At 42.3% G+C, this 27236-nt stretch overlaps 3 protein-coding genes across 7 annotated transcripts in view; 1 reads left to right on the forward strand and 2 right to left on the reverse strand.

The window, feature by feature from the left end:
- mcm3ap (minichromosome maintenance complex component 3 associated protein) overlaps positions 1-1688 on the reverse strand; it is a 57450-nt gene extending 55762 nt beyond the window's left edge. Inside the window, exon 1 of the mRNA XM_055638194.1 lies at positions 341-1688. Within this exon, the coding sequence (XP_055494169.1) occupies positions 341-1535 (1195 nt within the window). The 5' untranslated portion in view covers positions 1536-1688. The remainder of the gene's footprint in view (positions 1-340) is intronic.
- LOC129698867 (endoribonuclease YbeY-like) lies at positions 1576-9797 on the forward strand. 4 transcript variants are annotated; one of them, XM_055638201.1, is made up of 4 exons: positions 1576-1944; positions 6452-6583; positions 6934-7002; positions 7728-9797. In XM_055638201.1, the coding sequence occupies exons 1-4, from the start codon at positions 1735-1737 to the stop codon at positions 7824-7826; spliced, it is 510 nt and encodes a 169-aa protein (XP_055494176.1). In that variant the 5' UTR covers positions 1576-1734; the 3' UTR covers positions 7827-9797. The 4 variants fall into 4 exon arrangements, with proteins under 4 accessions (XP_055494176.1, XP_055494178.1, XP_055494177.1 ...); XM_055638203.1 differs by having other exon boundaries at positions 1727-1944; positions 6452-6587; XM_055638202.1 differs by lacking the exon at positions 7728-9797 and adding an exon at positions 7292-7719 and having other exon boundaries at positions 1727-1944.
- zgc:112416 (uncharacterized protein LOC550509 homolog) overlaps positions 9781-27236 on the reverse strand; it is a 118490-nt gene continuing 101034 nt past the window's right edge. For both annotated transcript variants that reach the window (XM_055638200.1, XM_055638199.1), the window contains exons 6-9: positions 20181-20317; positions 14682-14923; positions 11705-11770; positions 9781-10536 (exon numbers count right to left, since the gene is read on the reverse strand). In XM_055638200.1, the coding sequence (XP_055494175.1) occupies positions 11728-11770; positions 14682-14923; positions 20181-20317 (422 nt within the window). In that variant the 3' untranslated portion in view covers positions 9781-10536; positions 11705-11727. The remainder of the gene's footprint in view (positions 10537-11704; positions 11771-14681; positions 14924-20180; positions 20318-27236) is intronic.

The raw sequence follows: 27236 nt of genomic DNA on the forward strand, positions 1-27236 counted from the left end.
GCAAATTAAGAGAGTAAACAGGCAGGGTCAACAAAATAAAGTGTAAACAGAGAGTTGTTCCTAATAATTGGTTCAATGAGCAGGGGTCCAAAATAAAGTGAAGAGAAAAATTGAGTTGATTGTGGAATAAAAAAAATGCTTTAACTTGAATAGAGAACCCCATCTGTCCGAGGTCTTCTCTAGCTGCAGAATCCAACTCGTGGTGTCAAAAGATTATGAACAAATTGTTGCAGCATTGAAGGCACAGGGATCATTTAATCACACTAAAAATGGTGCACAAAGGAACACGATAACTCCACACCTCGCATAACAGAAGGACTTCGTATTCAATTCTACTCACCATCTCGTGTTTTCTTTTTTGTTTCTTCTTTTCTCATACGAGTGGGCCATTCCGAAGGAATGCTCGTTTCGGACAACAGCTTTAATCTTTCAATTGTTTCATGTTCTGAGGTTGCGCTGTCTTTTCTCTGCTCCCTCCTCCCACCTTTCAACATATCGCGCAGGGTGCGATTAAAGACGCCCATTGAAGGTGCAACTCTTGCTGGCCGTTTCCCCAAGGATGGCCTATTTACTGTCCACGGTGTTTGTTCTTTGACAGGACCGGGTTCAAATTGGTGTGGTGACTTGTCTCGCTTGTCTTTTCTTTTGACCCCTTTCTTAGTAGTTAGCTGTTCTTCCTTCATTTCATGCTTTGTAACAGACCCAATCCTTCCAGGAATGCCACCGACTCCCGTGACACTGCGTTTCCCGTCATATGGGAAAGGGCCGGCATCACTCACTCCCAAAACCGGTTTCTGACCCGTTTTTTCTTCGCCACCCAATGGTTTATTTGACGACGACACGTCCAGGGAGCCAGCTACACTCGGTTGCGAGAAGGTGAATTGGGCTGAAGATCTGTCGTTACTGGGAATCGGCGGGACAAAACGAAAGCTTTCGGCAGAACTGCCCATGGCTGTCGGCTGAGAGAAGCTGAAAGCATCTGGTAAACTGGTTGTCGCTTTTGGCCGAGGTAAACTGAAGAAGCTGGAGGAAGAGCTGTTTGCAGCTTGTGAGAAGCTGAAAGGTGGTCCACCTGGGGCAGGTATGCTCTGTGGTGCACTGTAAAGGACCGCTTCTCCACCGCTGCTCAGAGACTGGGCGAATTGAAACGCCGGGAGTCCACTCGATGCTTTGGTCGGGTCCACACCAGCTCCGCGGGCCCGCGGTATGTGCGGACTTGTGAGCGAGCTGAAGATGGGCTCAGGATGCCCGAAATTGCCGACCGCCGAGGTACCGAAATGGACGGGCCCAGGAAAGCTTCCGAGAGGCTTAAAGGTGAAAGTCTGGCTCGGCCCGGGAGCGAGGCCCGGGACATAACCGGGCGGCGGGGCCAAGATCGCTGCTCCGGGATGTCTGAACGCCACAGGCGGCGGTGGCGGTGGCGGCGGCGGCAGCAGCGCCTCGCTCGTTTGTCCAAAGGCAGCGGCCTCTCTGGCCGCAAAGCGGGGATCCCCGGTCGGGAAGAGCGAGGGTAGTCGCCTACACCCAGGCTCCATCACGGCTCAGACGGGCTCGTTACTCCGCAGTAGACTTCAGGCTGGGGCGTGAAACGGCCGCGAACCGTCAACATCAACATCAACGCAGAGCGAAGATGTGATCGACATTGTTCCCGTCCGCTCAACAGCGACAGGAAATCCGGCGCATTCGTTTCCGCTTCCTTCGACCAGGGTTGCCATTGACTACGGGCTCCACTCCATGGCGCTGGTGATCAGGAACCTGCAGCGTGCGGTGCCGCTCCGCAGGGCTCGGCTGCGACGGGACTGCCAGGTCCTGCGTCAGATCCTAGGCCTCGGCCACTTTGACTTGGGACTAATCTGTGTGGACAACCAGCGAATGCGAATCCTAAACGGACGCTACCGAGAGCAGGAGGCGGCCACCGACGTGCTGTCCTTCCCCTTCCATCAGGTAAGGGATTGGGAACCAGGGCCAAGGCCAGACACCTCGTCTCCCTTCACTCCCACCTGGCATATGAGACCCTTTTACTCAGGCAGATTCATGAGGTTATTGCACTTTCAATTGGGTATCTATTGTTAATAATAGCAGAAAAGGAGCGAGAGAGAAAACGGAGAATTACAGACCAGTTAGTCTGACTTCGGTGGTGGGAAAGATGCTGGAGTCAATTATTAAAGAGGTAATAATGGGGCATTTGGATAGAAGTAAAAGGATTAGTCCAAGTCAGCATGGATTTATGAAGGAAAATCATGCTTGACTAATCTTCTGGAATTTTTTGAGGATGTGACAAGCAAAATGGATGAAGGGATGCCAGTGGATGTAGTGTATCTAGACTTTCAGAAAGCCTTTGATAAGGTCCCGCACAGGAGACTGGTGACTAAAATTAGAGCCAAATTTGGTATTGGGGGTTGGGTGTTGACATGGATAGAAAATTGGTTAGCAGAAAGGAAGCAAAGAGTACGAGTGAACGGGTCCTTTTCAGAATGGCAGGCAGTGGCGGGTGGCGTGCCGCAAGGCTCATTGTTGGGGACGCAACTGTTTACCTTTATATTAATTATTTGGAAGAGGGAATTAAGAGCAACACTGGCAAGTTTGCGGATGACACAAAGTTGGGTGGCAGTGTGAACTGTGAAGAGGATGTTAGGAGATTGCAGGGTGACCTGGACAGGTTGAGTGAGTGGGCAGATGCGTGACAGATGCAGTAAAACATAGATAAATGTGAGGTTATCCACTTTGGCGGCAAAAACAAGGGGGCAGATTATTATCTCAATGGTGCTGGGTTAGGTAAAGGGGAGGTACAGAGCCCTGGGTGTCCTTGTACACCAGTCACTGAAATTTGGCGTGCAGGTACAATGGGCAGTGAAGAAAGCTAATGGAATGTTGGCCTTCATAACAAGAGGATTTCAGTATAGGAGTAAAGAGGTTCTTCTGCAGTTGTATAGGGCTCTTGTAAGACCACGTCTGGAGTATTGTGTACAGTTTTGGTCCCCTAATTTGAGGAAGGACATCCTTGTGATTGAGGCAGTGCAGCTTAGGTTCACAAGATTGATCCCTGGTAATGGCAGGACTGTCATATGAGGAAATATTGAAAAGACTAGGCTTGTATTCACTGGAATTTAGAAGGATGAGCGGGGATATAGAAACATATAAAATTATAAAAGGACTGGACAAGCTAGATGCAGGAAAAATGTTCACAATGTTGGGCCAGAACCAGGGGCCACAGTCTTAGAATAAAGGGGAGGCCATTTAAGACTGAGATGAGAAAAAACTATTTTTTCCAGAGCCTCTGGAAAGATGCCATCATCGCTGTCTTTGAAATTACCCCAAATTTGTTAAAAGGATAAACAAATCAATGTTAGAATCTCCAGCCTTGAAGCCTTAGTTACACAAAGTTGTGTAAGAAGGAACTGCAGATGCTGGTTTAAATCAAAGATAGACACAAAAAGTTGGAGTAACTCAGCAGGACAAGCAACATCTCTGGAGAGAAGGAATGGGTGACGTTTCAGTTCAACACCCTTCTTCAGTTTTACACAACTTTACACAAAGTTGGCTCGATTAGATGGGCCATGATGTTCACATGGCCAACATCAGACAGCCAAAACAGAAAGAGATTACCTGGTGGACAGAGAAAAAGATTCAAGGCTGTGATCAAATCCTTCTTGGAAAAATGCAATATCACTTTACACAAAGTGGGCTCAATTAGGCAGGCCATGATGTTCACATGGCCAACGTCAGACTCCCAAAACAGAAGGAGGTTACCCGATGGAAAAATAAACAGATTCAAGGATGTGATCAAATCCTTCTAGGAAAAATACAATATCCTCACGACTCCTGGCAATCCATGACTCATGACCTCATAAAGGCTGGTGCTGATGATGGCTGCCATGGTGTACTGCTCCTTGCTGTTTAGTATGTGTTTGTTCGTTTGTGTCGTCTGTGAAAAACTCACAAAGATCACTTTCATGAGAGAGGTACTCATTAACATTGGACATACGATACCTGCAAACATCGTTCTGGATTTCTCTCACTTGCTGGATTATTTGGACATGCTTGTCGGCGGAGCTGTGGCTGCGTCCAAGGTCTTGAGACGAAGGAGGACCCGTGGGGAGCGCTCTGCAGCACTCGACTCCAGAGTGATGAGGATTACGCACACCGCTCCCAAGTATATTCCTTGCAAATCTGCGTTCTCTCAACAACAAAGTAGACGAACTGCAACTCCTGCGGCAAACAAACAAGGACTTCTCTCGAGTCGCTGCCCTGTGCTTCACCGCTGTGTGAGTTAACCCCGGACAAAGTGCTGCAACTGGCTGGCTTTCAACTACATAGAGTGGACCATGAAGCATAGGCAGCAGGGAAATCAAGAGGCGGTGGAATTTGCTTCTATACTAACCAGATCTGGTGCAGCGACATCACGGAACTGTCTAACTTCTGTTCTCCCAATTTATAATCATTCTTTATCAACTGCAAAACCTTTTATTCTCTGAGGGAATTTACCTCTTTTATTCTCGCTGGAGTTTACATCCTCCCTCAATCCTCCGTACGTGAGGCGCAAACACAACTCGCTGACCAGGTAGTGAGGGTAGAGAGTGACTTCCCGGCCTCCATGGTCATTGTTTTGGATGACTTTAACAAGGCTAACATCAGCCGAGAACTTCCAAAGTACAGACTTCATGTTACCTGCCCCACCAGAGGGGAGAGAACACTCGATCACTCTTACACTTCAATCAAGAATATTGCTCTGTTCCCCGGGCGGCTCTGCGTCTCTCTGATCATTGTTTAGTTCACCTTATTCTGACCTACAGGCACAAACTAAAATCTGCCAAACCTGTGGTCAGAACAATTAAAAGGTGGACAAGCGAGGGCATTGAAAACCTACAGTCCTGGTTTGACTGCACTGATTGGAATGTGTTCAGGGAAGCAACCACAAGCCTCGATGAGTATACAGACAATGTGATATCATATGTCAGCTTTTGTGAAGACAGTCGCATTCCCACTAGGACCCGCATCTGGTTCAACAACAACAAGCCCCGGTTTACAGCAGTACTCAGACAGCTCAGCCAGTCTAAAGATGCCTACAGGATGCCTGCAGACCTCTGCAGGCAGGCCAAGCTGAGAAGAGGAATCAGAGCTGCCAAGTGAAGGTACTGTGAGAAGTTGAGGAGTAAGTTCTCAGCTAATGACTTCTTCAGTTTGGAATGAGCAAGTCGGGCCCTGTACTCGCCCCGGGTCGGCGCATGGTGGGGAGGTTGCTGCCACAGGCCGAGCCCAGCGACTGGACCTGGAACTGGGCAGAAGCAGAGCCTGGAGGCTGGAGCTGGAGTGAGGGAGTATTACATTCGGGAACCAGCCCTCCCCTGTGACGCCACGCGCCCCCCACCCCTCTAATTCTACCCCCCTCTCTGCTCTCTCCCTCTCTGCCCCCCCCCCCCCCCCCCTCGCCCTCTGCCTCTACCTTCTGTCTCTGCCCCCACCCTCTGTCCCTGCTCCTGCCCTCTTCCTGCCCCTGCCCTCTCTTCCTCTCTAGCTGCGCCTACGAGTTGGGGGCTATGCGTGAGTGGATAGGGTGGGGAATGGGGTAAAAGTAGCGAATAAATAATATTAAATATAATATCAGGGGGGGGGTGGTCAGTGTGTGTGTGTGGGGTGGGTGGGGTGTGTGTGGTTACGCTTAAGGCTCACCCCAGTGTGTGCCCACCTTAAGCAGCTCACCCCGCCCCAAGCAGCCGCCGCCCGCCCCAAGCAGCAGCCCAGCCCCAGCAGCCGCCCCGCCCCAAGCAGCAGCCCAGCATCGGAGACCCAACACAGCCCAGCCCAGCGTGGGAGACCTAGCCCAGCCGAACGGAAAGCGGGGGCTCTGATCCCAGCAGAGGAGAATGAGCAGTGCCCGCTGTGAGTTTCCTATGGCTCCACCAATTCCAGCCTCTCCCTCCACAACTCCCCCCGCCCACATACCCCCCCCCCCCCCACACCCCACCCACCGCCCACACCCTCCTGCCCCCACAACCCCTCTGGTCCCACAACCGCGCCCGCTTTATACTGATCGATTTCAAGCCTTTTGATCACTATTGGAGGCATAGCTGTGGAGATCAGTGGAGAGCATACCATTGCACTTTGGTTACATCTTGTGCGTGATAAAAAGGTATTGGAAAATCGGCAGTTGAATTGATCTCTGCGACGTATGTTGCCTCACCTCTGCTTGGGAAGTCGTCACATTTATGAGGCTAATATGCTGACCATTTCTTTTCAGTGGTGATCGCATAATGTTCTTGACTAAGTATTCAAGTACCATTGAAAATTAATGGAAGTTTGAAAGCTCTGCTTGTTGGGGATGACCATTGCCTGACACGCGTGTGGCACATACATTACTTGCCATTATTGGCCTGAGTCTGAATGTTATTAAGGATATAATTAAAGATAATTGATCTAAATAGTGTGATAATTCATTCAACCTTTCTTTCAGGATCTCAGACCAGGAGATATTCCCAAACTCTTACATCAGGATGAATATAACCTCGGAGACATCTTCTTAGGCGTAGAATACATCCACAAACAAAGCCAAGTATATGGGCAAGATTTCTACAATGTACTAACAGTAGGTATTCAAAAAGACTTTGTACTGTCCTAAATCTAGAGGTATTCTACAAGAGGATTTATAGGTCTACAGACCAGAAATCAAAATGAATGATGGGAGAAAGGGATATGCATTGTGAAGCTGGATAGGAGGAAATAGTTCATGGTGAATGTGCAAGAGAGCAACAACAAATCATTCGGCTAGGAGATGTGCACTTCAGGTTAATTTCATCCCTTATATTTTCATGCTGCATTGGAGTTTCTCAGATCTTCATCTTTCAAACTAAACTTCCCATTTCAGAGAAGGATTAACCACAGTATTGTATGGTAAATTGCTTTTAGATATTTTCTTTGTTTTTCACTTTTATGTAGGTGACCACATTACATGGAATCTGCCATCTGCTCGGGTACATGCACAACACAGAAACTGAGTGGAAGCAGGTACAGTTGCACTTTTCCTTTGCTCATTATCTATGTTCCTAAATATCATCACTGATTTTATGCTAAATTTTAAAGAGAAGTTGTTTAAGATATTATCGTGCTGACTAATTCAATGGGTTATTCAACCTGGACCAATTTTACAGACTCAAAGATTGAGATGATTCTCTGGTCCCTGTGATAGTGTATTTGTGTGGACAATCTGTTAAATTCCACTTATCTGATCTCTATCTTGTTTTCATGAAAATCTAATTAAAAGAAAGAAAATGCTATTCATCTCTTACAAACCTAGGACATCTCAAATCACTTTGCATCCACATCCAATCTGTGAAGAAATCTTGAAAGAAATATAGCAACCAAACTGAGACTGCAAGATCTTTTTAAGAATATAGATGGTTCTACTATCACACATGTATCTATAATGTAAAGTGGATGTAATTGTGATTGATGGATAAGCAAATACAATTTGTTTTATGTGGGCTGTATTGCTTATACCGATATTTCGATCGAAACTAGAGAGCCAACTAAATAAATATTTGGAAATTGACGTATTCGGGAGAAACAGCAGTCTTGGGGGAAAACAGTTAAGGGGAAAAAAAACTGTTTCCACGTATTCTCCCAGCAGCAATCAGACACCATTCTTCTAATCTGTTCTGTTAAAAATTAGTGTGTGTTTTCATTGAGATGGTATTAAATTCTGATTCATTTCAATATTGTCTCTTCCTCAGATGTTCCAAAGAGAATTCAACACCCTTCAAATGTTTAATATACTTACTGGGGCCAGTCTTAAGCCATTAACTCAGAATATCTTCTCAACACATACTTAGGTAAATCGTGGAATCACTTGAGTTTTACTTTTTTTTTTTAAATTATGGAACATAGAACAGTAGAGCATAGGAACAGCCCCTTTGGCCCACAATGCCTATGCCGAACATGGTGCTAATTTAAACTGCCTGCACATGTTTCACATCCCTTAATTCCCCATGCATTTCTGTTCCTATCTAAAAGCCTCTAATACCACTATTGTATCTGCTGTGTCCATCACTACCCCTGGCAGTGCAGTCCATGTATTGGGTTATGAAAGCCATTTTCTTGTACTATACTAGTAAAAGCATCATACTAATTTAGGATACTTTTTCTTTTGCCTGAGATTCATTTTCAAGGTAAGAAACGTCATATTAAAGATCAATGTGTATTGATTGGAAAGTAAAGCCAACTTTCTTGCTATCTTACAATTGTCTTCTATGCTCAAAGTTTTGTCCTGTTTTTCCATTCCCCACACCAATATCCTTTCCTCAGTAAATTACATTGGTCATTTAGTGCCTATGTCCATTAGTGGTTCCCTGAATGTTTTTCTAGTTAGATCACACTTTCAACAAACAGCTTCTTAAAAATACTGTTTAAGAAGGAACTGCAGATGCTGGAAAATCGAAGGTACACAAAAAGGCTGGAGAAACTCAGCAGGTGCAGCAGCATGTATGGAGCAAAGGAAATAGGCAACGTTTCGGGCCGAAACCCTTCTTCAGACTGTTTGGGAGATTGCGAACAAGACATTTAAAAACTATAATTTAAAAATTGAGCCATTTATATTAACAGACCGAATGTGGTCACACTACCTCAACAAATTAGCCTCCACCTCAACAAATACAGTTATTTTCATTGCTGATTACTGGAATGTGGACATTGCTGGCTGGTGCACGTCCATTGTTTAACCCTACCTGCCTTGCTGTTCTGGTAATCGGGCCTCGACCCGCTGTATTTCCGTGGTTTGTAACAACTGGGTGATGTGCTGGGGTATTTTATTAAGCTGGGGTCATATTTCCTACGCCAGATAATATAGGTTTATTTTCCTACAAAACAACTGTGAACAAAGAAAATGTTAATAACAATCCAACAGCTCATGGTCATTTTTATTCATACCAACTCTTTATTTCCAGAATTAACACACTGAAATCAGATTTTCAAATTGGCATGGTGGGATGGAACTATTTTTTGGTTTATTTGTCCAAGGATAGTTTTGATAAGCCATCAACAACAGCTGTTACTTTAATTGCAATCAGCTTTCCAGGAGTATCCTAGAAATAGTTATAAAAATTGAATCCAAAAATATAAAATACCTTTCAGAGGTGAAGAGATTTTATTTTCTGTTTAACATTGGCACCTTTTAAAGGCTATAAAATAATAATAATTTGGAAATAATGTTGAATGGAAATACAGTTCCATAACTTGCTGTACATAGATAAAGACCAATTAATAGACATTTAATGTGTTCAGCACTTACCTTTTATGTGTGTAAATTGTTTTGTTAAATTATGAATGCTGGTAATGCTATTGTACTGATTCAGTTACATTGAAGGGTACAGAGTTTTACTGGACTATGGAATTTTAGCTATAAGAGAAAGCTGTTTAGCCTGTGGAAAGAAGGAACTGCAGATTTAATTGCTGGTTTAGAAAAAGTGCTGGAGTAACTCAGGGGGTCAGGTAGCATCCCAGGAGAACATCTTCAGACTGATCTTTACAGAATTACAGGTGTTCTTTTTGGATAGAGAAAACGGAGAAAAGGTTTGATGGAAGTGTATGAGGGTCCCAGTTAGCATGGTTACTTCTTGCAACTAAGAAGTCATTAAAAGACAAGTTGATTCTTTTGTTGCTACAAGTTTATCACAAATATCCAGTATTTACTTCACTGTAAGCATGTGCCATATTTTTATGTTCAATAAATTTAAGCTTAAAAAAAGTATTGGTTAAAATAACTTGGCATTATCAACCTTCTCCAAATAAAACCAGTCATGAATTGATTCTTATATTTTTGGTTTCCTTCTTGCTGTTGAGTCACTGATTGTGAAGGACTTTTATAGTTAAAAATGAAGCCTATAGATGGAATCAAATGGATCTCATTGAGTGAGTGAATGAATGGTTCATGATAGTTGAGCAAATGGATGGAAAATTTCATAGGCTGGAAAATGTGTGCCTTGTTTATATAAAAGCATAAACGTTATGTCTGAGATATTGAGTTGTTCTTCAGTAAGATAGGTAATGCAGATTGTCTCCACATTACGGCCACGTGTAACAGAAATCAAATGTAATGGAATGAACAAGTAACTGCCAGAAAATATGAGATACAGAATAAAATTCACTCTTGTGGTATATGTGAAAGGAGGTAAATAAATAAACTTTCTTTGATGCATGCACCAATGACATGGCTTTGCATTATGGAAAACTGCAATAGGACTATTTTTTAGGAATGCAATCCACTCTCCCTCCAGCCCCCATAATGAGGAGTCGCCTATATGTGTTGCTTTTCTGTTTATTCAATGGGATAAACAGGCTACATGTTTTTGAATCTATCAAATAAATTTAACATTTTTTCTTTGTACTTTATACATTTGTACCATTGACTATCCACGATAGAATGATATAAATTTCCATTAAAATTGTTCTGAACCTCCACACTCCAACATTTGGATAGTGATCAGAATCCATTCTTCCAAAATTTAAATTGCCGACTGGGTGATATTAATCCGTTGCATACTGGAGCTGAAAACAAAAACTACCATGCTTTATACAATTACATTTTTAAATAAATATATCAAAATGAACAATGCATCAGGAATGTGGCTGTACTTAACATTAGCTTTATAATGTGGTCATGGAAAAGGATGTTGCTCTCAATTAATATCTTAAACAGGGGAAGATTAATTTTGAAAGAATGGACCTGGCAGAAGTAGACTGGAGACAGCTGCTAGAGGCATAAACAACATCTGATTGTGGGAGATATAAAAGTGAGATTGTAAGAGTTCAGAGTCAGTATGCCCCTGCAAGGATAAGAGGCAGAGATGGTAAATTTAGGGAACCTTGGTTAACAAAGAATATTAAAGGTTTGATAAGGGAAAAGAAGAAAATGTATGTCAGGTATCAGAAATTGGTATCAAAGAGTCTCAGAGATTCATAGGAGTGTAGGCAGAAAGTTAAAAAATAAATTAGGAGAACAAAAAGATGCCATGAAATAACCTTGGCAAGAAAGATTATGGAGAATTCTAAGTGTAGGGAGGAACTGCAGATGCTGGTTTACACTGAAAATAGACACAAAATGCTGGAGTAACTGCAGGACAGGCAGCATTGAGCCAGCATGCGGTGCTGGCTCGAAGGGCCAAATGGCCTCCTCCTGCACCTGTGTTTCTATCTCTGGATAGAAGGAATGATTGATGTTTTGGGTCGAGACCCTTCTTCAGACTGGTTAAAAGAGCGGGAAGGGGAAGACCCAGTGGAACCACCACTGAGGTTTCATGTAGGAGTGGGGGAGGGAGCAATGGGACCAAGGAGAGTCAGACCCCATCGTGTAGGATGCAGCATGGAGACTGTGGGCCTGGTGCTGAGCCTGGAAGTCAGGTGACGGCTCCGGCCCGCTGGTGGGCAGTTGAGAGTCAGGGGTCAGTGGAGTTGCTGGAGGCCCGTGGGGGGCCAAAGCTGAAGAAAAGTCTTGACCCTAAATGTCATCCATTCCTTCTATCAAGAGATGCTGCCTGACCCGCTGAGTTACTCCAGCATTGTGTCAATCATCATGGAGAATTCTAAGATCCATTCCGCATATATTAGAAACAAGTGGATATATGGCCCTGGTCTGGTCCTTCTTCCAAGTATATTACAATGATAGGACATTATGGTGCAATAAGCAAGTAATGATATGCAGTGAATGTAATTTTACCTTAAGGTTTCATTAGTCTGCACTTACAACCCAGGAGGCATCCGGGAGGTCCCATCTGCTAATTCCCTTCAAATGGAAAAAAAAACTTTTGTTTATAGGGCATCTGTGTACTATGGCGGAATAATCGCTGAGGCTTCGTGGGTAAGTACAGAAACCATTAAGCAAGAAGCTAGTTTAATGAAACGATCATTGGCATTTTTTTAAATAAATGGCAGATATAATGTGACTTGGATTATGTTTTGAAGCATTTGTGCCCAAGACCCACCTAAGAGGAAATTGTGCTGGACATGATTTCCCAAACACAAGTCACATCTCTATTGTGTTTTACACACAACTATGTCATTATCATGCTTGGTGCATATCAGAGTAGCATCATTAAAAGGTTATCATTCAACAATAACACTGTAGAATGTAGTAAATCAGGTGTAATTCAAATTGGGCCCTAGGATTATCGTATTTTTGGATAAAAAATTCACCCCCAGTGATCTTTATTTTCTCGCTGGCTGCCGGAAGCTTTGGTACAGATGAAGGCTTCCACGCACTGATAACGGCAGGTCATTGACCTACGCTCCCCAAGCCAAAAGGGACTCGAGGAACAATTAGCCTCTGGGGGGATCCATTTGCTGTTATCCTTCTCTCACCATTCCCCATGTTCCCCCTCTCACCGTATTTGATGACCACAGCCTCAAACAGTTGTTTGTGACACGTAGGTCTTAGGATAACTGTGGAGATGAGTTCCTAAAGCAAGAATGTCCCAATTTTGTTTTTTTTTGCTGATTTTTGATTTGTTACTGGCACCGTGCCCAGCAGTTAGTGCAAGTTTATTGGCTGCTGTGCCTCTTCCTCAGCCAATTAAATGGCTGCTTCTTTAAACACCCTGCCTATTCAATCAAAAAAACATGTTGACTTGGTTTGATTGCATTAAGTCTATTTCTTCCTTATTATAAATTCCGTATCTTACCAACAACTGTTAAGTTAACTAGTTGACACATGAACCTCGTGAGTTTTGAAAAACTTTGCCACTTCCTTTCTTCCCATTTGATTTTACTAATCTCCCATGATAAATAAAAACCATTGGATGAACCATGAGGTCCATTCTCAGGTTTAGTTTAGTTTAAAGATGCAACATGAAACCAGGCCCTTTGCCCCATCAAGCCCACACCGACCATTGATCACCCATTCACACTAGCTCTATGTTATCCTACTTTTCCATCCACTCCCCACACACCCGTGGCAATTTACAGAGGCCATCATTGGGATATGTGGTTGGAAACCCATATGGTCACATGGAGAACGTGCAAACTCCACACAGACAGCATTTGAGGTTAGGATTGTACCCGGGTCTCAGGCGCTGTGAGGCTGTAGCTCTACCAGCTGCACCACTGTGAAGTCCTGGCCTGCAGCCTTCAAGTGAAATATCCCGAGCGGTACAAGAAAACTATTTACAACCTTCACAAAGCCATCAAAGATGCCTAGAGGGAATTCTGGAGCAAGCTAGGCTCCCAGTATAAGCACACAAACACCTGTCGATTGTGGAAAGGTTTGCACGCTAAAATGGGCTACAAAATGTATAAACACAGCTGCAATTTCTACATTGTGAAACCAAAATGTATAAAAATGGCCTTTATTAAAATCTGACAATGTGCACTTTAACCACATGTGATTTCTTTTCTATTACAAATCTCAAATTGTGGAGTACAGAGGCTAATAAATAAATGATGGGTCTTTGTCCCAAACATTATGGAGGGCACTGTAGAAATGAACAGCACAAGAACAAGTATTTCGATCTGCAATGTCTGTGCTGAACAGGATGCCAACACCAACTCTTATCTGCCTGCACATAATTCATATTCCTCCATTCTCTACATATCCATACACCTATCTAAAAGTTTCTTAAATGCCACTAACACAACTGCTTCAACCACTACTCCTGAGAGCTTGTTCCAGGCACTCACCAACTTCTGTGCAAAAAAAAAAAACAAGCTCCACTACAAAATGCTGCTCAAATGCTTGTACCACAATGTCGTGTAACCCTAATTTGATTGGAAGTTCGAAGGATCTAATTGGTTTACCTCATGGGCTTCTGGACAGATTCATTCTGAAAGCAGGAGCCAGCCACCTGTTCACTTGTGTGATCTACAAGAGCAATCATTCTGCAATTCAAGTCACACCAAAGAATGCAGAGACTTCAATCAATTCCCAGCAGTGGGAGCCCGGAGTCAGCTGCGCTTGCGCAGTTAATTTTGTGGTAAGAGACTCCACAAAGAAGTTGTTGCAGACATATTAACTCTTTTATTGCCGACTTCAATCGCTCTCTAAACTTCAGCAGAAATCACATCAACGTTCGTGGTTTACTATCTCACAGCCACGCTACAGTAATATGGAAGATACTCTTGAATGAGTGATTTCACGACATATGACAGTGACATTGTTCAGTTTTGTTGCGGATAATAACTAATTTGACTGTGTTAACCATCATTGCTGCTCTGTCAGCTAGGGATCAATTAACATTCATTCACATGACAACACCAATGCAAAGCACACTAACAGAATAGGTACATTCACATTGTATTTGAGATGTCTGTTGAAGCTGTGGAGAATAATCTATTCAAAGACATGCGGACATCAATTAACTGAAAATGGGGAAGATTCTGCAGTCCAAACCACGGCAATCGTCAAGAAACAAACCTGGCAATGACACTCACCCAATTACCTTGCATGTCATTTTCACAGTTTACTCCCAATGATGTGTCCATGGACAGAAGAACAGAATTAAAGTTTAAGGTCAATGAACTAGAAAAGCTAGAAAACCGCTTCTGTCTCTGCAAAAGCAGCTGAGTATTTCTAATATTTAATTTCTAAGTTACAGTACAATCCCAGGAAGTTTGTCTTGTAGACAATAAGCGACACAAATAATATAGGAAAGGATGTCAGTGTCATTAAGAATCATGGATGTTTTGTCCCAAATTTCACTTACGTTTGTAAGGCAGGAAGTGTCATTGTGGGACCCATCATGTGTTGCACTGAAGGCTGCAAGCTGTTGTAATGTGCCATAGGGTTGGAAGGTAGCATAGATGCCCACAGTGGGTGTCCTATTGGTGGGAGAGGAGGTGGATGTGCTGTGGGCTGTCCTTGGGAAGAGTAGTGATGATGATGGTGCACTGAAGATGGACGAGGCTTCTCTGTTTTTACTACAAATGGCACAGCCGACTGAACATCCTGTGGTTTAGAAAACAAAATCCAACAGTCTGAGAGGACACAGAACACTAAAAATAAATAAAAGTTGCATCCATTTGGAATTAACTATTTTGTAAATGTAATCAAATATATTTAAGCAATTAAAAATAAGAGTGAGATTAAAGTGTCCAAATTCCTAAAATTAGTTGTGTTTACTTAAGTTAGACATAACATAGATTTCCAGTTGACACTGACTAACATTACACCCATAGGCCTTTAAACTTAAGTCTAAAGTAGACTTTAGAGATACAGGGCATGTCTTTGGAATGTGGGAGGAAACCAGAGCACAAAGGATAAGTTCAGTGACTGAGCCTTCTCCACACGTCCCAGCCAATGACCTAGCTCCACACGTCCCAGCCAACCAACCTTTGTCATTTGTTTGGAATGGTTGTTCTAGCTTTTAAGTTAATAAGATCCTACAATTTAATAAGATTCCAAAGCATTTATTAGCTTACAGTGGAATTAAGCACTCATTACCAACAATATGGAGTTTACTGTTATAACTTCTAATAGTTACTTAAGAGACTCGAGACATGTTTGGCAAACAATTCAGTGCCTGCTCCCCAAGCTTATATGTCAAACTTTATTGAATCCACATATTTTTTAATGTATTTTTATGCAGGCTGGCTGAGAATCTGGACCATTCATAACATTATCCCATCCAATCAGCTAATCTTTATCAAAAACAATGCTCCATGCCATTACATTGATTGCATTGCCAATCAGATCATTCATCTGGAATGACCAGATTGACACCGAAGCACATTGGCGCAGCAGTAGAGTTGCAGCCTCACATCGCCAGGTTCGATCCTGATTATGGAGTTTGTACGTTCCACCAGTGATGACGTAGGTTAACCCAGGTGCTCCGGTTTACTCCCATATTCCAAAGATGTGCAGGTTTGTAGTTTAATTGGCTTCTGTAATTTGTCCCTAGCGTGTAGGATAGAACTGGTGTACGGGTGATTGCTGGTCGACGCGGATTTGGTGGGCCATAGGGCCTGTTTCCACACTGTTTCTCTAAAACTAAAAAAAAACAATCTGGAATGAATTACAAGGAACAGGGGACTCATCTCTTTGTGCTGATTTGCCCTTGGAAGTAATTTGTCCGTTGCATATTTTAGTTTAGTTGTGGGATACAGCTCGGAAACAGGCCCTTCGGCTCACCGAGTCTGCACCGACCAGCGATCCCCACAAAAATGATCACTATCCTACACACACTGGGTATAATTTACACTTGTACCAAGTCTGTACGCTTTTGGAGTGTGGGAGGAAACCGAAGATCTCGGAGAAACCGCATGCGATCATGGGGAGAACGTACAAACTCCAAACAGTCAGCATCCAAAGTCAGGAATGAACCCGGTCACTGGCACTGTAAAGCAGCAACTCTACCGCTGCACCACTGTGCCGCCATTTACTCACTCAACTTCTCTTTATAGCTCAATTGATGTGTTCATTATTCAATTATCCATTCAATTAGAGATCAATAGAGTTATGGATATGAAGGGAATGGAGGAATATCGGGATTGTGCTGCAAAATCATGCTGAGGTGGAAGATGAACCATGAGGGGGGAGCAGGATGGTGAGCTACAAGGCCAACTCTTGTATTTTTTTATGTTCTTATTTCTATATAAATGGAGCTTAAGCAAAGACCATAGACGATGGCTTTGGTCAACCAATATGTGGTTGGATAAATCTTCTATTCGTACAAGCATGGATGCTCTTTAAGCAGCATGACCAGTCTGATGGTGCAGAGGGTTACGGAGGATTTTGGTGTTGTTAAACTGATTTATTTGGGGAAAGCAATGCTAACTTTTTAGATAATATTGCCAAAGAGAGTCAGAGAGATATTGGAAGAATAATGCACAGATCCTCGAAGATAAAGGATCAGAAAGAGAAACCTTTGTATTGTGAGGATTAGAATACAAGGGAGAGGAAGTTATGCAATGGTTTTAGAAACCTTTAGTTAGACAGCTCATGCAGCACCTTGACTAGTTCTGGTCAAAATGCCTGAGGATGGGTATATTTAACAGAATTATTCCTGGCTTCTAAGACGCTAAACTACAAGGAAAGGTTTTACAAACATGAAAAGACACAAAATGCTGGTCAGCGGGTGAAGCGGTATCTTGGATAACAGAGATAGATGACGTTTCCAGTCAGGACTTCTTCAGACTGACGGTGGAGGGGCGGGGAGGAAAGCTGGAAGAGAGCAGGGGCAGGTCAAAGTCTGGCAGTAATAGTAATAGGTGGATACAGGTGAGGGGGGGGGGGGGTGTTGATTGGCAGATGGTTGGACAAAGGCCAGAGACGATAAGACAGAAGGTGTGAGCAAATAGGGTTGACGAGAGATTCAGCAACTGTCCATATGATGCCAGCACAATAACCTGCCCCTCAACACCGGCAAAACCAAGGAACTGATTGTGGACTTTGGAAGTAGTAGGAGGGGGACCCACAGTCCTGTTTATATCAACGGGTCAATGGTTGAAAGGGTCAAGAGCTTTAAATTCCTGGGCGTGCACATCTCTGAAGATCTTTCCTGGTCCGAGAACACTGATGCAATTATCAAGAAAGCACATCAGCGCCTCTACTTCCTGAGAAGATTACGGAGAGTCGGTTTGTCAAGGAGGACTCTCTCTAACTTCTACAGGTGCACAATAGAGAGCATGCTGACCGGTTGCATCGTGGCTTGGTTCGGCAACTTGAGTGCCCTGGAGAGGAAAAGACTACAAAAAGTAGTAAACACTGCCCAGTCCATCATCGGCTCTGACCTTCCTTCCATCGAGGGGATTTATCGAAGTCGCTGCCTCAAAAAGGCTGGCAGTATCATCAAAGACCCACACCATCCTGGCCACACACTCATCTCTCTGCTACCTTCAGGTAGAAGGTACAGGAGCCTGAAGACTGCAACGACCAGGTTCAGGAATAGCTACTTCCCCACAGCCATCAGGCTATTAAACCTGGCTCGGACAAAACTCTGAACATTAATAACCCATTATCTGTCATTTTGCACTTTATCAGTTTATTCATGCGTTTGTAGTCAATGCCTATTATGTTCTGTGTGCTGAAGCAAAGCAAGAGTTTCATTGTCCTATCAGAGACACATGACAATAAACTTGAACTTGAACTTGATTTGCAAATTGTGAAGCTAGAAAGAAGAATGTAGGTGGAAACACAAATAGGAATTTAATATGTTAAACTTTGATTTGGTTGAAGTTTTCAAATTACAACTCCATCATTAAGAGGGCCTGATAGGATGGATGGACAGAAACAGCTGGCTGAGAAGTCTAGACCCTAGGCTTCGGGAGTTAGGAAACATTGCTACAATAGACAGGGGCTAAAAGTAGAACGATCATTTAAAATTGCAACAGATATTTCTAATGGCATAATTATCAGGGATATTTGATTGGTATTTCTTAACCAATATGTAAGGGAGATGAGGAAAAGGCAAATACATGGAGTTAAATGGTGGATCAGCTGTAATCGCACTGAATGGCAGAACAGACATCGGGGGAAAACTAATTTTCCTGTTTGATTTCTTGATTATTAATGAGTTATCAGATAACATAAATGATATCAATGCCAGATGCATTTTCAAAATAGCCCAAATAAATGTTTTCTTCCTATATCATTTGATTTTCATTAACATTGAGATGAATGATCTTTCACTATTGTCTGAGACTGGAGTGTTTACCAACGTCAAAATGCACTGTCGTTACTTGCTTAGGCTACTCATTCAACACCTTCCTGGTCTGCAACATCTGCACTTAGAAGACCAAGACAGCAAGTGCATGGGGACATGGTTGCCTGCAAGTTCCTTCATTCTTTCAACCCTGTACAATGACACTGTACAATGAACTTCACCAGAAGGGCAACAGCAGTTCAAGAAGGTTGTCTACCATATCTCATGAGGAATTGAAAATGAGCAATAATTGTTCATCTTTTTAGCAACACCCACTTTCTTTAAAATTAATTAAATGAAATGTCCTTTATGTTCATGACAAAAGTATTCACATTAAGGTTAAATCTCATCTGACAAGTGGGCCTGCAAGATATGAATAGAATTGGATAATTTGAAGGCTTGTTGCCTTCAGTATGGGTTCACAAAATTGCACTTATCAAGATATCACACAATTAAAGTTTTCCATGATCTATACTTCCCCATAGAATGTGTTCAGTGGAAAATAGGTGGGTGGAAGTTGTCAGGGAAAAATCAGAGATGCCATGCTCACGTATTTTCAACAATTACAATGTTTTACAAACCTTTGGCAAGAGAAATCCCATAATCCTTAAGAAGAGGCAGGTATGGCCTCAGGAATCTCGGATCATTGATAATCATTTCCAAGGGAGTTCCAAAGCCAAATTGCCCCATGAAAGACAGCTGGTCTGTCCAAAGAAGGCAGACCAATTGACTGGCAGAGATGAACAGCCATTCTGAGGGCAAAGGTACAGAAGTTTCAATTGAAACCATGTAATGCGGAAAATTCACAGCTTTAGGGATCTCAAGGACATAGACAGTCGGCACCAAGGAGAGCAGCACAATGGTGTCGCTCTTAGAGCTGCTGCCTCACAACTCCAGCAACTATGGTTCAATCCAAATCTCTGGTGGATCAGCTGTAATCCAGTCTGCACATTCTCCCTGTGACCATGTGAGTTTCTTTTGGGTACCTTGGTTTCTTCCCACATTTCACAGGTTGATAATTTCACTGGTTACTGTAAATTGGCCACAGTGCAGGTGTATAGTGGATATTGGGAGTTGAGGGGCATGGATGAAGTTAATGTTCAGAGTCTTTTTTCCCCAAAGCAGAGATTTCTAAGTTTAGAGGGCAAAGGCTTAGGGTGAATGAGGAGGGATTTAAGAGAGACCTGAAGGCAACTTTTTCACTCATAGGGTAGTTCATATCTGGAATTAACTGCCAGGGGAAGATATAGTAATAGATAAAATTATGATGCTCAGAAGACATTTGAACAGATGCATACATATGAAGGATTTAGAGGGATATTCCAAATGCAAGTAAATTGGATCAGCCCAAAATGTCAACTTGGTTGTCAGGGATGAGATGGACTGAAGGCCCTGTTTCCACAAGGAATAACTGTGACTCCATGTGGAGAATAAAATGGAATTAGTGTAATGGGTGGTTAATGGTCTACATGGACATAGTAGACTAAAGAGCTTGTTTCTGTGCTATGACATCCTGCGAATCTATGCATAAGAGGAAATTAGATTCAAGCTAAATGTTCTTACCTGTACCTGAGAAACCATAGGACTGGCAGAAGCTCCATGCTGGGAAAATGCCATTGGAGGCAGTGCTTTCAACATCATATTGTGCATAATTATCTGATGCATTTGGGCATTTTGCATTAACATCATTTCAACCATATCTGTGAACAAATCAAAAAAAGATTATGTTGAAAAAGAGACTTAAGAACTTTTCACATCATGTAACTCTCTTCAAACCAAACACTGCAAAGATATTCCGGAAACGTTTTCATCAATAACCTTTTCTGGCGCATAAGGATCGGCGAGGTTCCGCTATCTGAGTGCATTTGGAAAAAATGCAGCAACGATGTGGATATGGAAGCAAAAATCGTCGGGTATAGTGTTTTACAGACTACCCATAGGTGACATTTTCTCAAACTCTGAATTTGGACCACTTCCTCTTGTGAAGATTTTTGACAGAGTAAATGAAGAGAAATTGTGGCCAGCAGTTAAAAGATCATGATCCAATCTAAGGTAATTGGCAAAAGAAGAGCTTCTCAACCAGCTGTGCTTCTAGCCAAACCATTTACTTACAAGACTGCCGTCTACTGGCAATGTGGAAAATGTCCAGGAACAAATCCAATTGACCAATTATCATCCAATTAGTATACTCTCAATCATCAACAAGATGACAGTGAGTGACACTACTGTCAAGTGGTACTGATTCACCATTAACCTCCCCACTAGTTATGGTACCAAACATAGGCAGGTGAGACCAGTGTAGCTGGGACATGCTGGCTGGTGTGGTTAAGTTGGGCCTGTATCCACACTGTATCACTTTATGACACTAGTACTCAGTTTGGTTTTCACCAGGATCACCCATCTTTAGACCATCACAGCCTTGGTCCAAACAAGGAGCAAACATTTTAGAGGGGAGGGGAGTGGCTGGGAAACCCACAAGAATATTGTGAACAGTTTTGGGCGTCATATCTGAGAAAGAATGTGCTGGTTTTGTAGAGGGGCCAGAGGACGTTTACAAGAATGATCCCAGGGATGGCTGAGTTAACGTATGAGGAGTGTTTGAAGGCTCTGGGCATGCACCCAGTGGAGTTGGGAGATGGAAATTACATTGAAATCTACTGGATGCTGAAAGGCCTACATAGAATGGATGGGGAACGGATGTTTCCAGTATTCGGAGAGTCTAGAACCAGAGGACACAGTCTAGTCTTAGAATATAAGGACCTACCTTTAGAGTGGAAGTGATGAGGATTTTATTTTGCTCGAGGGTGGTGAATCTGTGAAATTCAGTGCCACAGGCAACTGTGGAGGCCAAGAGATTGGGTATGTTTAAAGCAGAGATTGATAGATTCTTGATTATGAAGGACCTCCAGGTTACGAGGAGATGGCAGGAGAACGGAGTTGAGTGGAAAAATTAGATCACCCATGATTGAATCGCGAAAAAAACTCAATGGGCTGAATGGCTTAATGTTGCTCATATGTCTTATGGTCTTATGGGAGTTGAATCAGGACAGGACCATCAAAGTAAACGACTGGACGTGCTAGGACCTTATTCATTGGAGAGCAGGAGACTGAGAGATTCTATTATAGAAGCATATAAAATCAGATAGGGTGAATGCACAATCTTTTCCCCAAGGTTGGGGAATCAAAACTAGACGGCATAGGTTTAAGGTGAGACTGGAAATATTTAATAGAAACCTGAGGGGCATATTATTCCACACAGAGGGCAGTGAGTTTGTGGAACAAGCTGCCAGAGGAAGTAGTTAAGACAGGTGCAATAACATTTAAAATATATTTGGAAAGGCACAGGGATAAGAAAGGTTTAAAGCTTGAAGTTTGAAAGCAGACACCACCAGATATAGGAACGTTTTCTTTCAGTCTGTCATCAGGCTTCTGAACAATCCTTCCATAAGTTTGAAGAAAGGTCTCGACCCAAAACGTCAGCCATTCCTTCTCTCGAGAGATGCTGCTTGTCCCGCTGAGCTACTCCAGCTTTTTGTGTCTGTCCTCTATAAGATTAGATATACAGCATGGAAACACCCTTTCGGCCCACTGAATCCGCAGCAACCATCGATCACCCACTCACACTAGTTCTATGTCATCTCATTTTCTCATCCACTCACTACACACTTGGGGCCATTAACAGAGGCCATTTCACCTACAGACCCACATGTCTTTGGGATGTAGGTGGAAACCAGAGCACCCAGAGGAAACACATGCGGTCACAGAGAGAACGTGCAAACCCCACACAGACAGACACGGAAATCGCTATCAAAACATGGAGGGGACCGGGGGGGACACAATTTCTTGGTGGCCGCGCGCGCGCATGCGCACACTCACACACGCGAGGCTTCAGAGGCTTCAGCCGTGGGCCCTGTGGACGGTAATTACGGGAACGACGATCCAGGCTTACGGCCAGCGTGGAGAAGCAGCGCTAAATCCAGCTCAACTCTGCCTGTCTCGCCGGTTAACCTACAGCGCTGCCTGGACTGATGGGACACCAGTCCAGAGCTGTGGAGCTAGCGCTGCTTCTCCACGCTGGCCGTAAGCCTGGGCCGTCGTTCCTGTAAGTCTAGGCAGGGCTGTAGGTTAACCTGGCGGGACAGGCAGAGTTGAGCTGGATTTAGCTCCTGTCTGACTCCCGACGTCTCTGGCCACCCCCGGGCATGAGGGGGTGGGCACTCGGCTGTGGTTGGGGATGGTCCAGTGGCGGTTCAGCAGCTATTGCAGCGCCGGTGACCTGGGATCGATCCTGGCTGCGGATGAGGCACAGGTCTGTGTCCAGGGCTGCCGAGAGTGTTTTTCGCTTGTGACCCTATGACCTGGACATGCAATTCAAACTCCGCTCTATGAGCTTTGCTCCATGGACGTCTCCCTCCTCCAATCACCGCACTCTATCCTCAGTCCCACCCCCCTACTTCCACCTCTAACCGACATCTCCCTCCTCCAATCATTGGGCTGAATCATCATATCACGCCCCCATTGCCTGCTGACCGATGTCTCTCTCATCCAATCGGCGCCCTCGATCATCAGTCCCACCCCCACTGTCTCGCGGAAAGCGGAGATTTCACCGAGTTATAAAACCCAGATTACAAAAAATGGAGGGGATCATCCCCCCTCTCAAAACGGGGGGGGGACGTGTCTGGGATTTCCGCCCCTGCACAAAGACAGCACCTGAGGTCAGGATGAAACTCTCTGTTGCTGTGAAGCAGCAGATCTACTAGTTGCATCAAAGTGCTACTCTGATTCACTAGAGTACTGTCAACATCTCAGGTGCATGAAAATGTTAAAAACTATATTTTGAACTCTACATCTTTTCCCATGTCCAAACAATCAGTTTGGTCTTATTGTATAGTCGTCATGGAGTCATATAAAGTAGCAGGAAAACAGGCCTTTCAGCCAAACTTGCCTACGTTAACCAACAAACATATCCTATCCTACCCTAAACCTATCCTAATAAACATCCTATCTCAGTACCTGTCTAAATGTTTCCCACACATTGTGATAGCATCTGCCTCAACTACCTCCTCCGGCAGCTTGTTCCATACACCTACCTCCCTTAGTGTAAAAAAAGTTACTTCTTAGGTTTCTATTAAATCTTTCCCCCCTCATCTTAAACCTGTGTCCTCTGGTCCTCTTGATTCCACCTACTCTGGGTAAAACACTCTATATAAGATCACCTCTCATCCTCCTACGTCCTAGTCTGCTCAACCACTCCCTATAGCCCAGGCCCTCAGGTTCTGGCAATATAAATCATTTCTGCACCCTTTCCAGCTTAACAACATCCCTCCTATAACACAGTGACCAAAACTGAACATAATACTTAAGTTTAAGAAGGAACTGCAGATGCTGGAAAAATTGAAGGTAGACAAAAATGCTGGAGAAACTCAGCGGGTGAGGCAGCATCTATTAAGCGAAAGGAATAGGTGACGTTTACTCTTAAGTGTGGCATTACCAATGTTTTATACACCTGTAACATGACATCCCAACTCCATACTCAGATTTGATTATTATCTGATTTGATTGGATAGCATGCAAAACAAAGCTTTTCACTGTACTTTGATGCACATGACAATAATAAACCTGAACCTAAACCTAGATTGTTGAGTATATGCTTCGTTGTTGAAAATATTCCTTGCAAATCTGCGTTCTCTCAACAACAAATTGGACGAACTGCAACTCCTGCGGCAGACAAACAAGGACTTCTCTCGAGCCGCTGCCCTGTGCTTCACCGAGACCTGGCTGTGTGAGTTGACCCCGGACAAAGTGCTGCAACTGGCTGGCTTTCAACTACATAGAGTGGACCATGAAGCATAGAGTAAATCACATTAATACATCGCATATATCTTATTACATTATGTTGTACCACTTCATTTTTTGAGCTTTAAAAAAGATAGAAATAAAAGAAGTAAGGAAAGTAAGCAAGAATCGTGAAGGTGCAGGAAAGTGTTGGGAGAAGAGAACCCCTTAGGGAAGGAATTAGAGAAGGAAGCAAAGAAAAGAAATAAGACCCTAGAAAGAAAAGAAAAAAAAAGAAGAAAGGAAAATCAATCGCTCTATTGTAACACAAAACTCCGCAAAAAAGGATATACCAACCGTGTTTTTATTAAAAATTTATTTTATACCCCCCGTTTCCAGGTCTTGGTAGCCTTTATGTTATAACTTATTATTGCACCTTATGCTTGTAATAGTTCCATAAATGCAGACCACGTCTTTTGGAAGTGATCTGCTTTGCCTGCTAGGAGGAGTCTCATCTCTTCCAAGTGTAATGTTTCGAACATGTTTGAAATCCACATTTTTGTTGTTGGTATTGGAGCATTTTTCCAAAATTTAAGTATAAGCTTTTTTCCGATTATTTGCCCATAATTAAGTAAATTATTTTGAAACATATTTAATTCTGGGTTACCTTCCGATAATCCAAAAATAATCCATTCTACTTTGGGTAGTAGTTTTGTTTTAAATAATTTTGTGAAGATTTCAAATATTTTGTTCCAGAATTTTTGGATTTTTATACAGAAAACAAAAGAGTGCGCTATGTTAGCTTCTTGTAACTGACATTTATCACAAATGGGTGAGACATTGGGGAAAAGTTTATTTATTTTAGTTTTTGAATAATAGTCTATGTAATGTTTTATATTGGATTAGAGTATGTCGTACATTGATCGAGCATTTATGCACATATAATAAGTGTTTATCCCAGCTCTCTTTTGACATTTTTATAGCTAATTCTTGTTCCCTGTCTCTTCTAATATTATCTGTTGTAGGTATTTCTATATTCAATATAATATTATATAAATATGATATTAGATTTGCTGATTCAGCCTTTATCTTCATCTAATAAGTCTGGGGGCATATTATAATAGTCTTTTGTATATTTTTTCAGATAATCACGGATTTGAAGATATTTAAAATATTGATTATTTTTCAAGTTATATTTCAGTTGTAATTGTTGAAATGGTAATAATTTCCCTAATTCATACAGGTCTCCGAGCGTTTTGATTCCCGTTCTTTCCCATTGTGTAAATGATTTATCTATAATTGAGGGTTTAAACGAAGGGTTATGGCTATTGGCATTAGCAGAGATAGATTTCTTAATTTTAAGTTCTGTTTTATTTGTTTCCAAGTTCTAATTGTACTATGTATCATTGGATTTTTATTATAATGTTTGTTATTCAAATTCGTTGGTGAGAGGAGAGTCGCTCCTGTATTACCAGGAGCGCAGTCCTCTCTCTCCATTATAATCCAGTCCACCTGCTGGGCAGAGTTGTCCAGCAGGTGAATCATATTTTTAATATTTACCGCCCAATTATAGTACATAAAATTAGGGAGCGCTAGACCACCCATCTCCTTTGGTTTACTGAGGTGTGCTCTTTGTATTCTGTGGGATTTATAATCCCATATAAAGTTTGTGATGTCGGAGTCTAATTTTTTGAAAAAAAATTTTGGAAGATATATTGGAATTGATTGAAATAAATAAAGGATTTGTGGTAAAAAGATCATTTTTATAGCATTTATTCGACCTATTAAAGACATCGGCAGCGTTTTCCAGAATTTAATTAGATTGTTTAATTTCTTAAGTAAGGGGCTATAATTAGCATTAAACATACCGTGATAATTTCTAGTGATTTCAATTCCTAAGTATTTAAATTTTTCTGTAGCTATTTTAAAGGGGAATTTCAAAAGATGTGTTGAGTCTTTCGGTTTTATTGACATAATTTCACTTTTGTTCCAGTTTATTCTGTATCCTGAGAAAGATCCGAAATCCTCGATTAGGTTTAATATGTTTGGTATACTGATTTGGGGTTTTGTGATATATAGTAATACATCGTCTGCGTATAAGGATATTTTGTTATTTGAATGTTTTGTATTATACCCATAGATGTCAGGATGTGTTCTAATTTTTTCAGCTAAAGGTTCAATTACCAGAGCGAATAATAGAGGTGATAATGAACACCCTTGTCTATTGCCCCTTGTTAATTGGAATTTCGTAGATAGTATATTATTAGTTAATATTCTAGCCGTGGGTTTGTTATATAATAATTTTATCCATGCGATGAAGCTCTCTCCCATTTGAAAATTTTGCAATACTTTAAACATATAATCCCATTCTACTTGATCAAACGCTTTTTCTGCGTCCAATGAAATGATAGATAACTCTTGTTCTTGAGATTTGTGAGAGTGCATTATGTTAAGCAGACGTCTCAGGTTATTAAATGAGTGTCTCTTAGGTATAAATCCCGTCTGATCCTTATTTATTAATTTACTGACATATTGACAGTCTTCTAGCTAGTATTTTCGCTAATATTTTTTGATCAGTATTTAACAATGCAATAGCTCTGTATGATCCTGGTTCTTCTATATCTTTATCTTTTTTAAGTATTAGTGTGATCGTTGATTCTGCTAGTGTTTCAGGTAAGGTTTGTTCTTTAAAAGCAAATGTATACATTTTCTGTAGACGTGGGGTCACTGTATCGTAAAAACATTTATAAAATTCATTACTGAATCCGTCTGGTCCTGGTGTTTTTCCGTTCTTAAGTGTGTTTATTGTGTCTTCTATTTCCTTAGCTGTAATTTGTGCTCCCA

This window comes from Leucoraja erinacea, chromosome 7 (assembly GCF_028641065.1).
Source record: "Leucoraja erinacea ecotype New England chromosome 7, Leri_hhj_1, whole genome shotgun sequence".
Taxonomy (NCBI): Eukaryota; Metazoa; Chordata; class Chondrichthyes; order Rajiformes; family Rajidae; genus Leucoraja; species Leucoraja erinaceus.

What these genes read in the sequence shown, in the direction of transcription:
- LOC129698867 (XM_055638201.1), top strand. Translation starts at nt 1,735, where the DNA reads ATGGCGCTGGTGATCAGGAACCTGCAGCGTGCGGTGCCGCTCCGCAGG. An exon ending in TGTCCTTCCCCTTCCATCAG is followed by an intron (nt 1,945 to 6,451) that starts GTAAGGGATTGG and finishes CCTTTCTTTCAG; the next exon opens with GATCTCAGACCAGGAGATAT. An exon ending in CAGAAACTGAGTGGAAGCAG is followed by an intron (nt 7,003 to 7,727) that starts GTACAGTTGCAC and finishes TCTCTTCCTCAG; the next exon opens with ATGTTCCAAAGAGAATTCAA.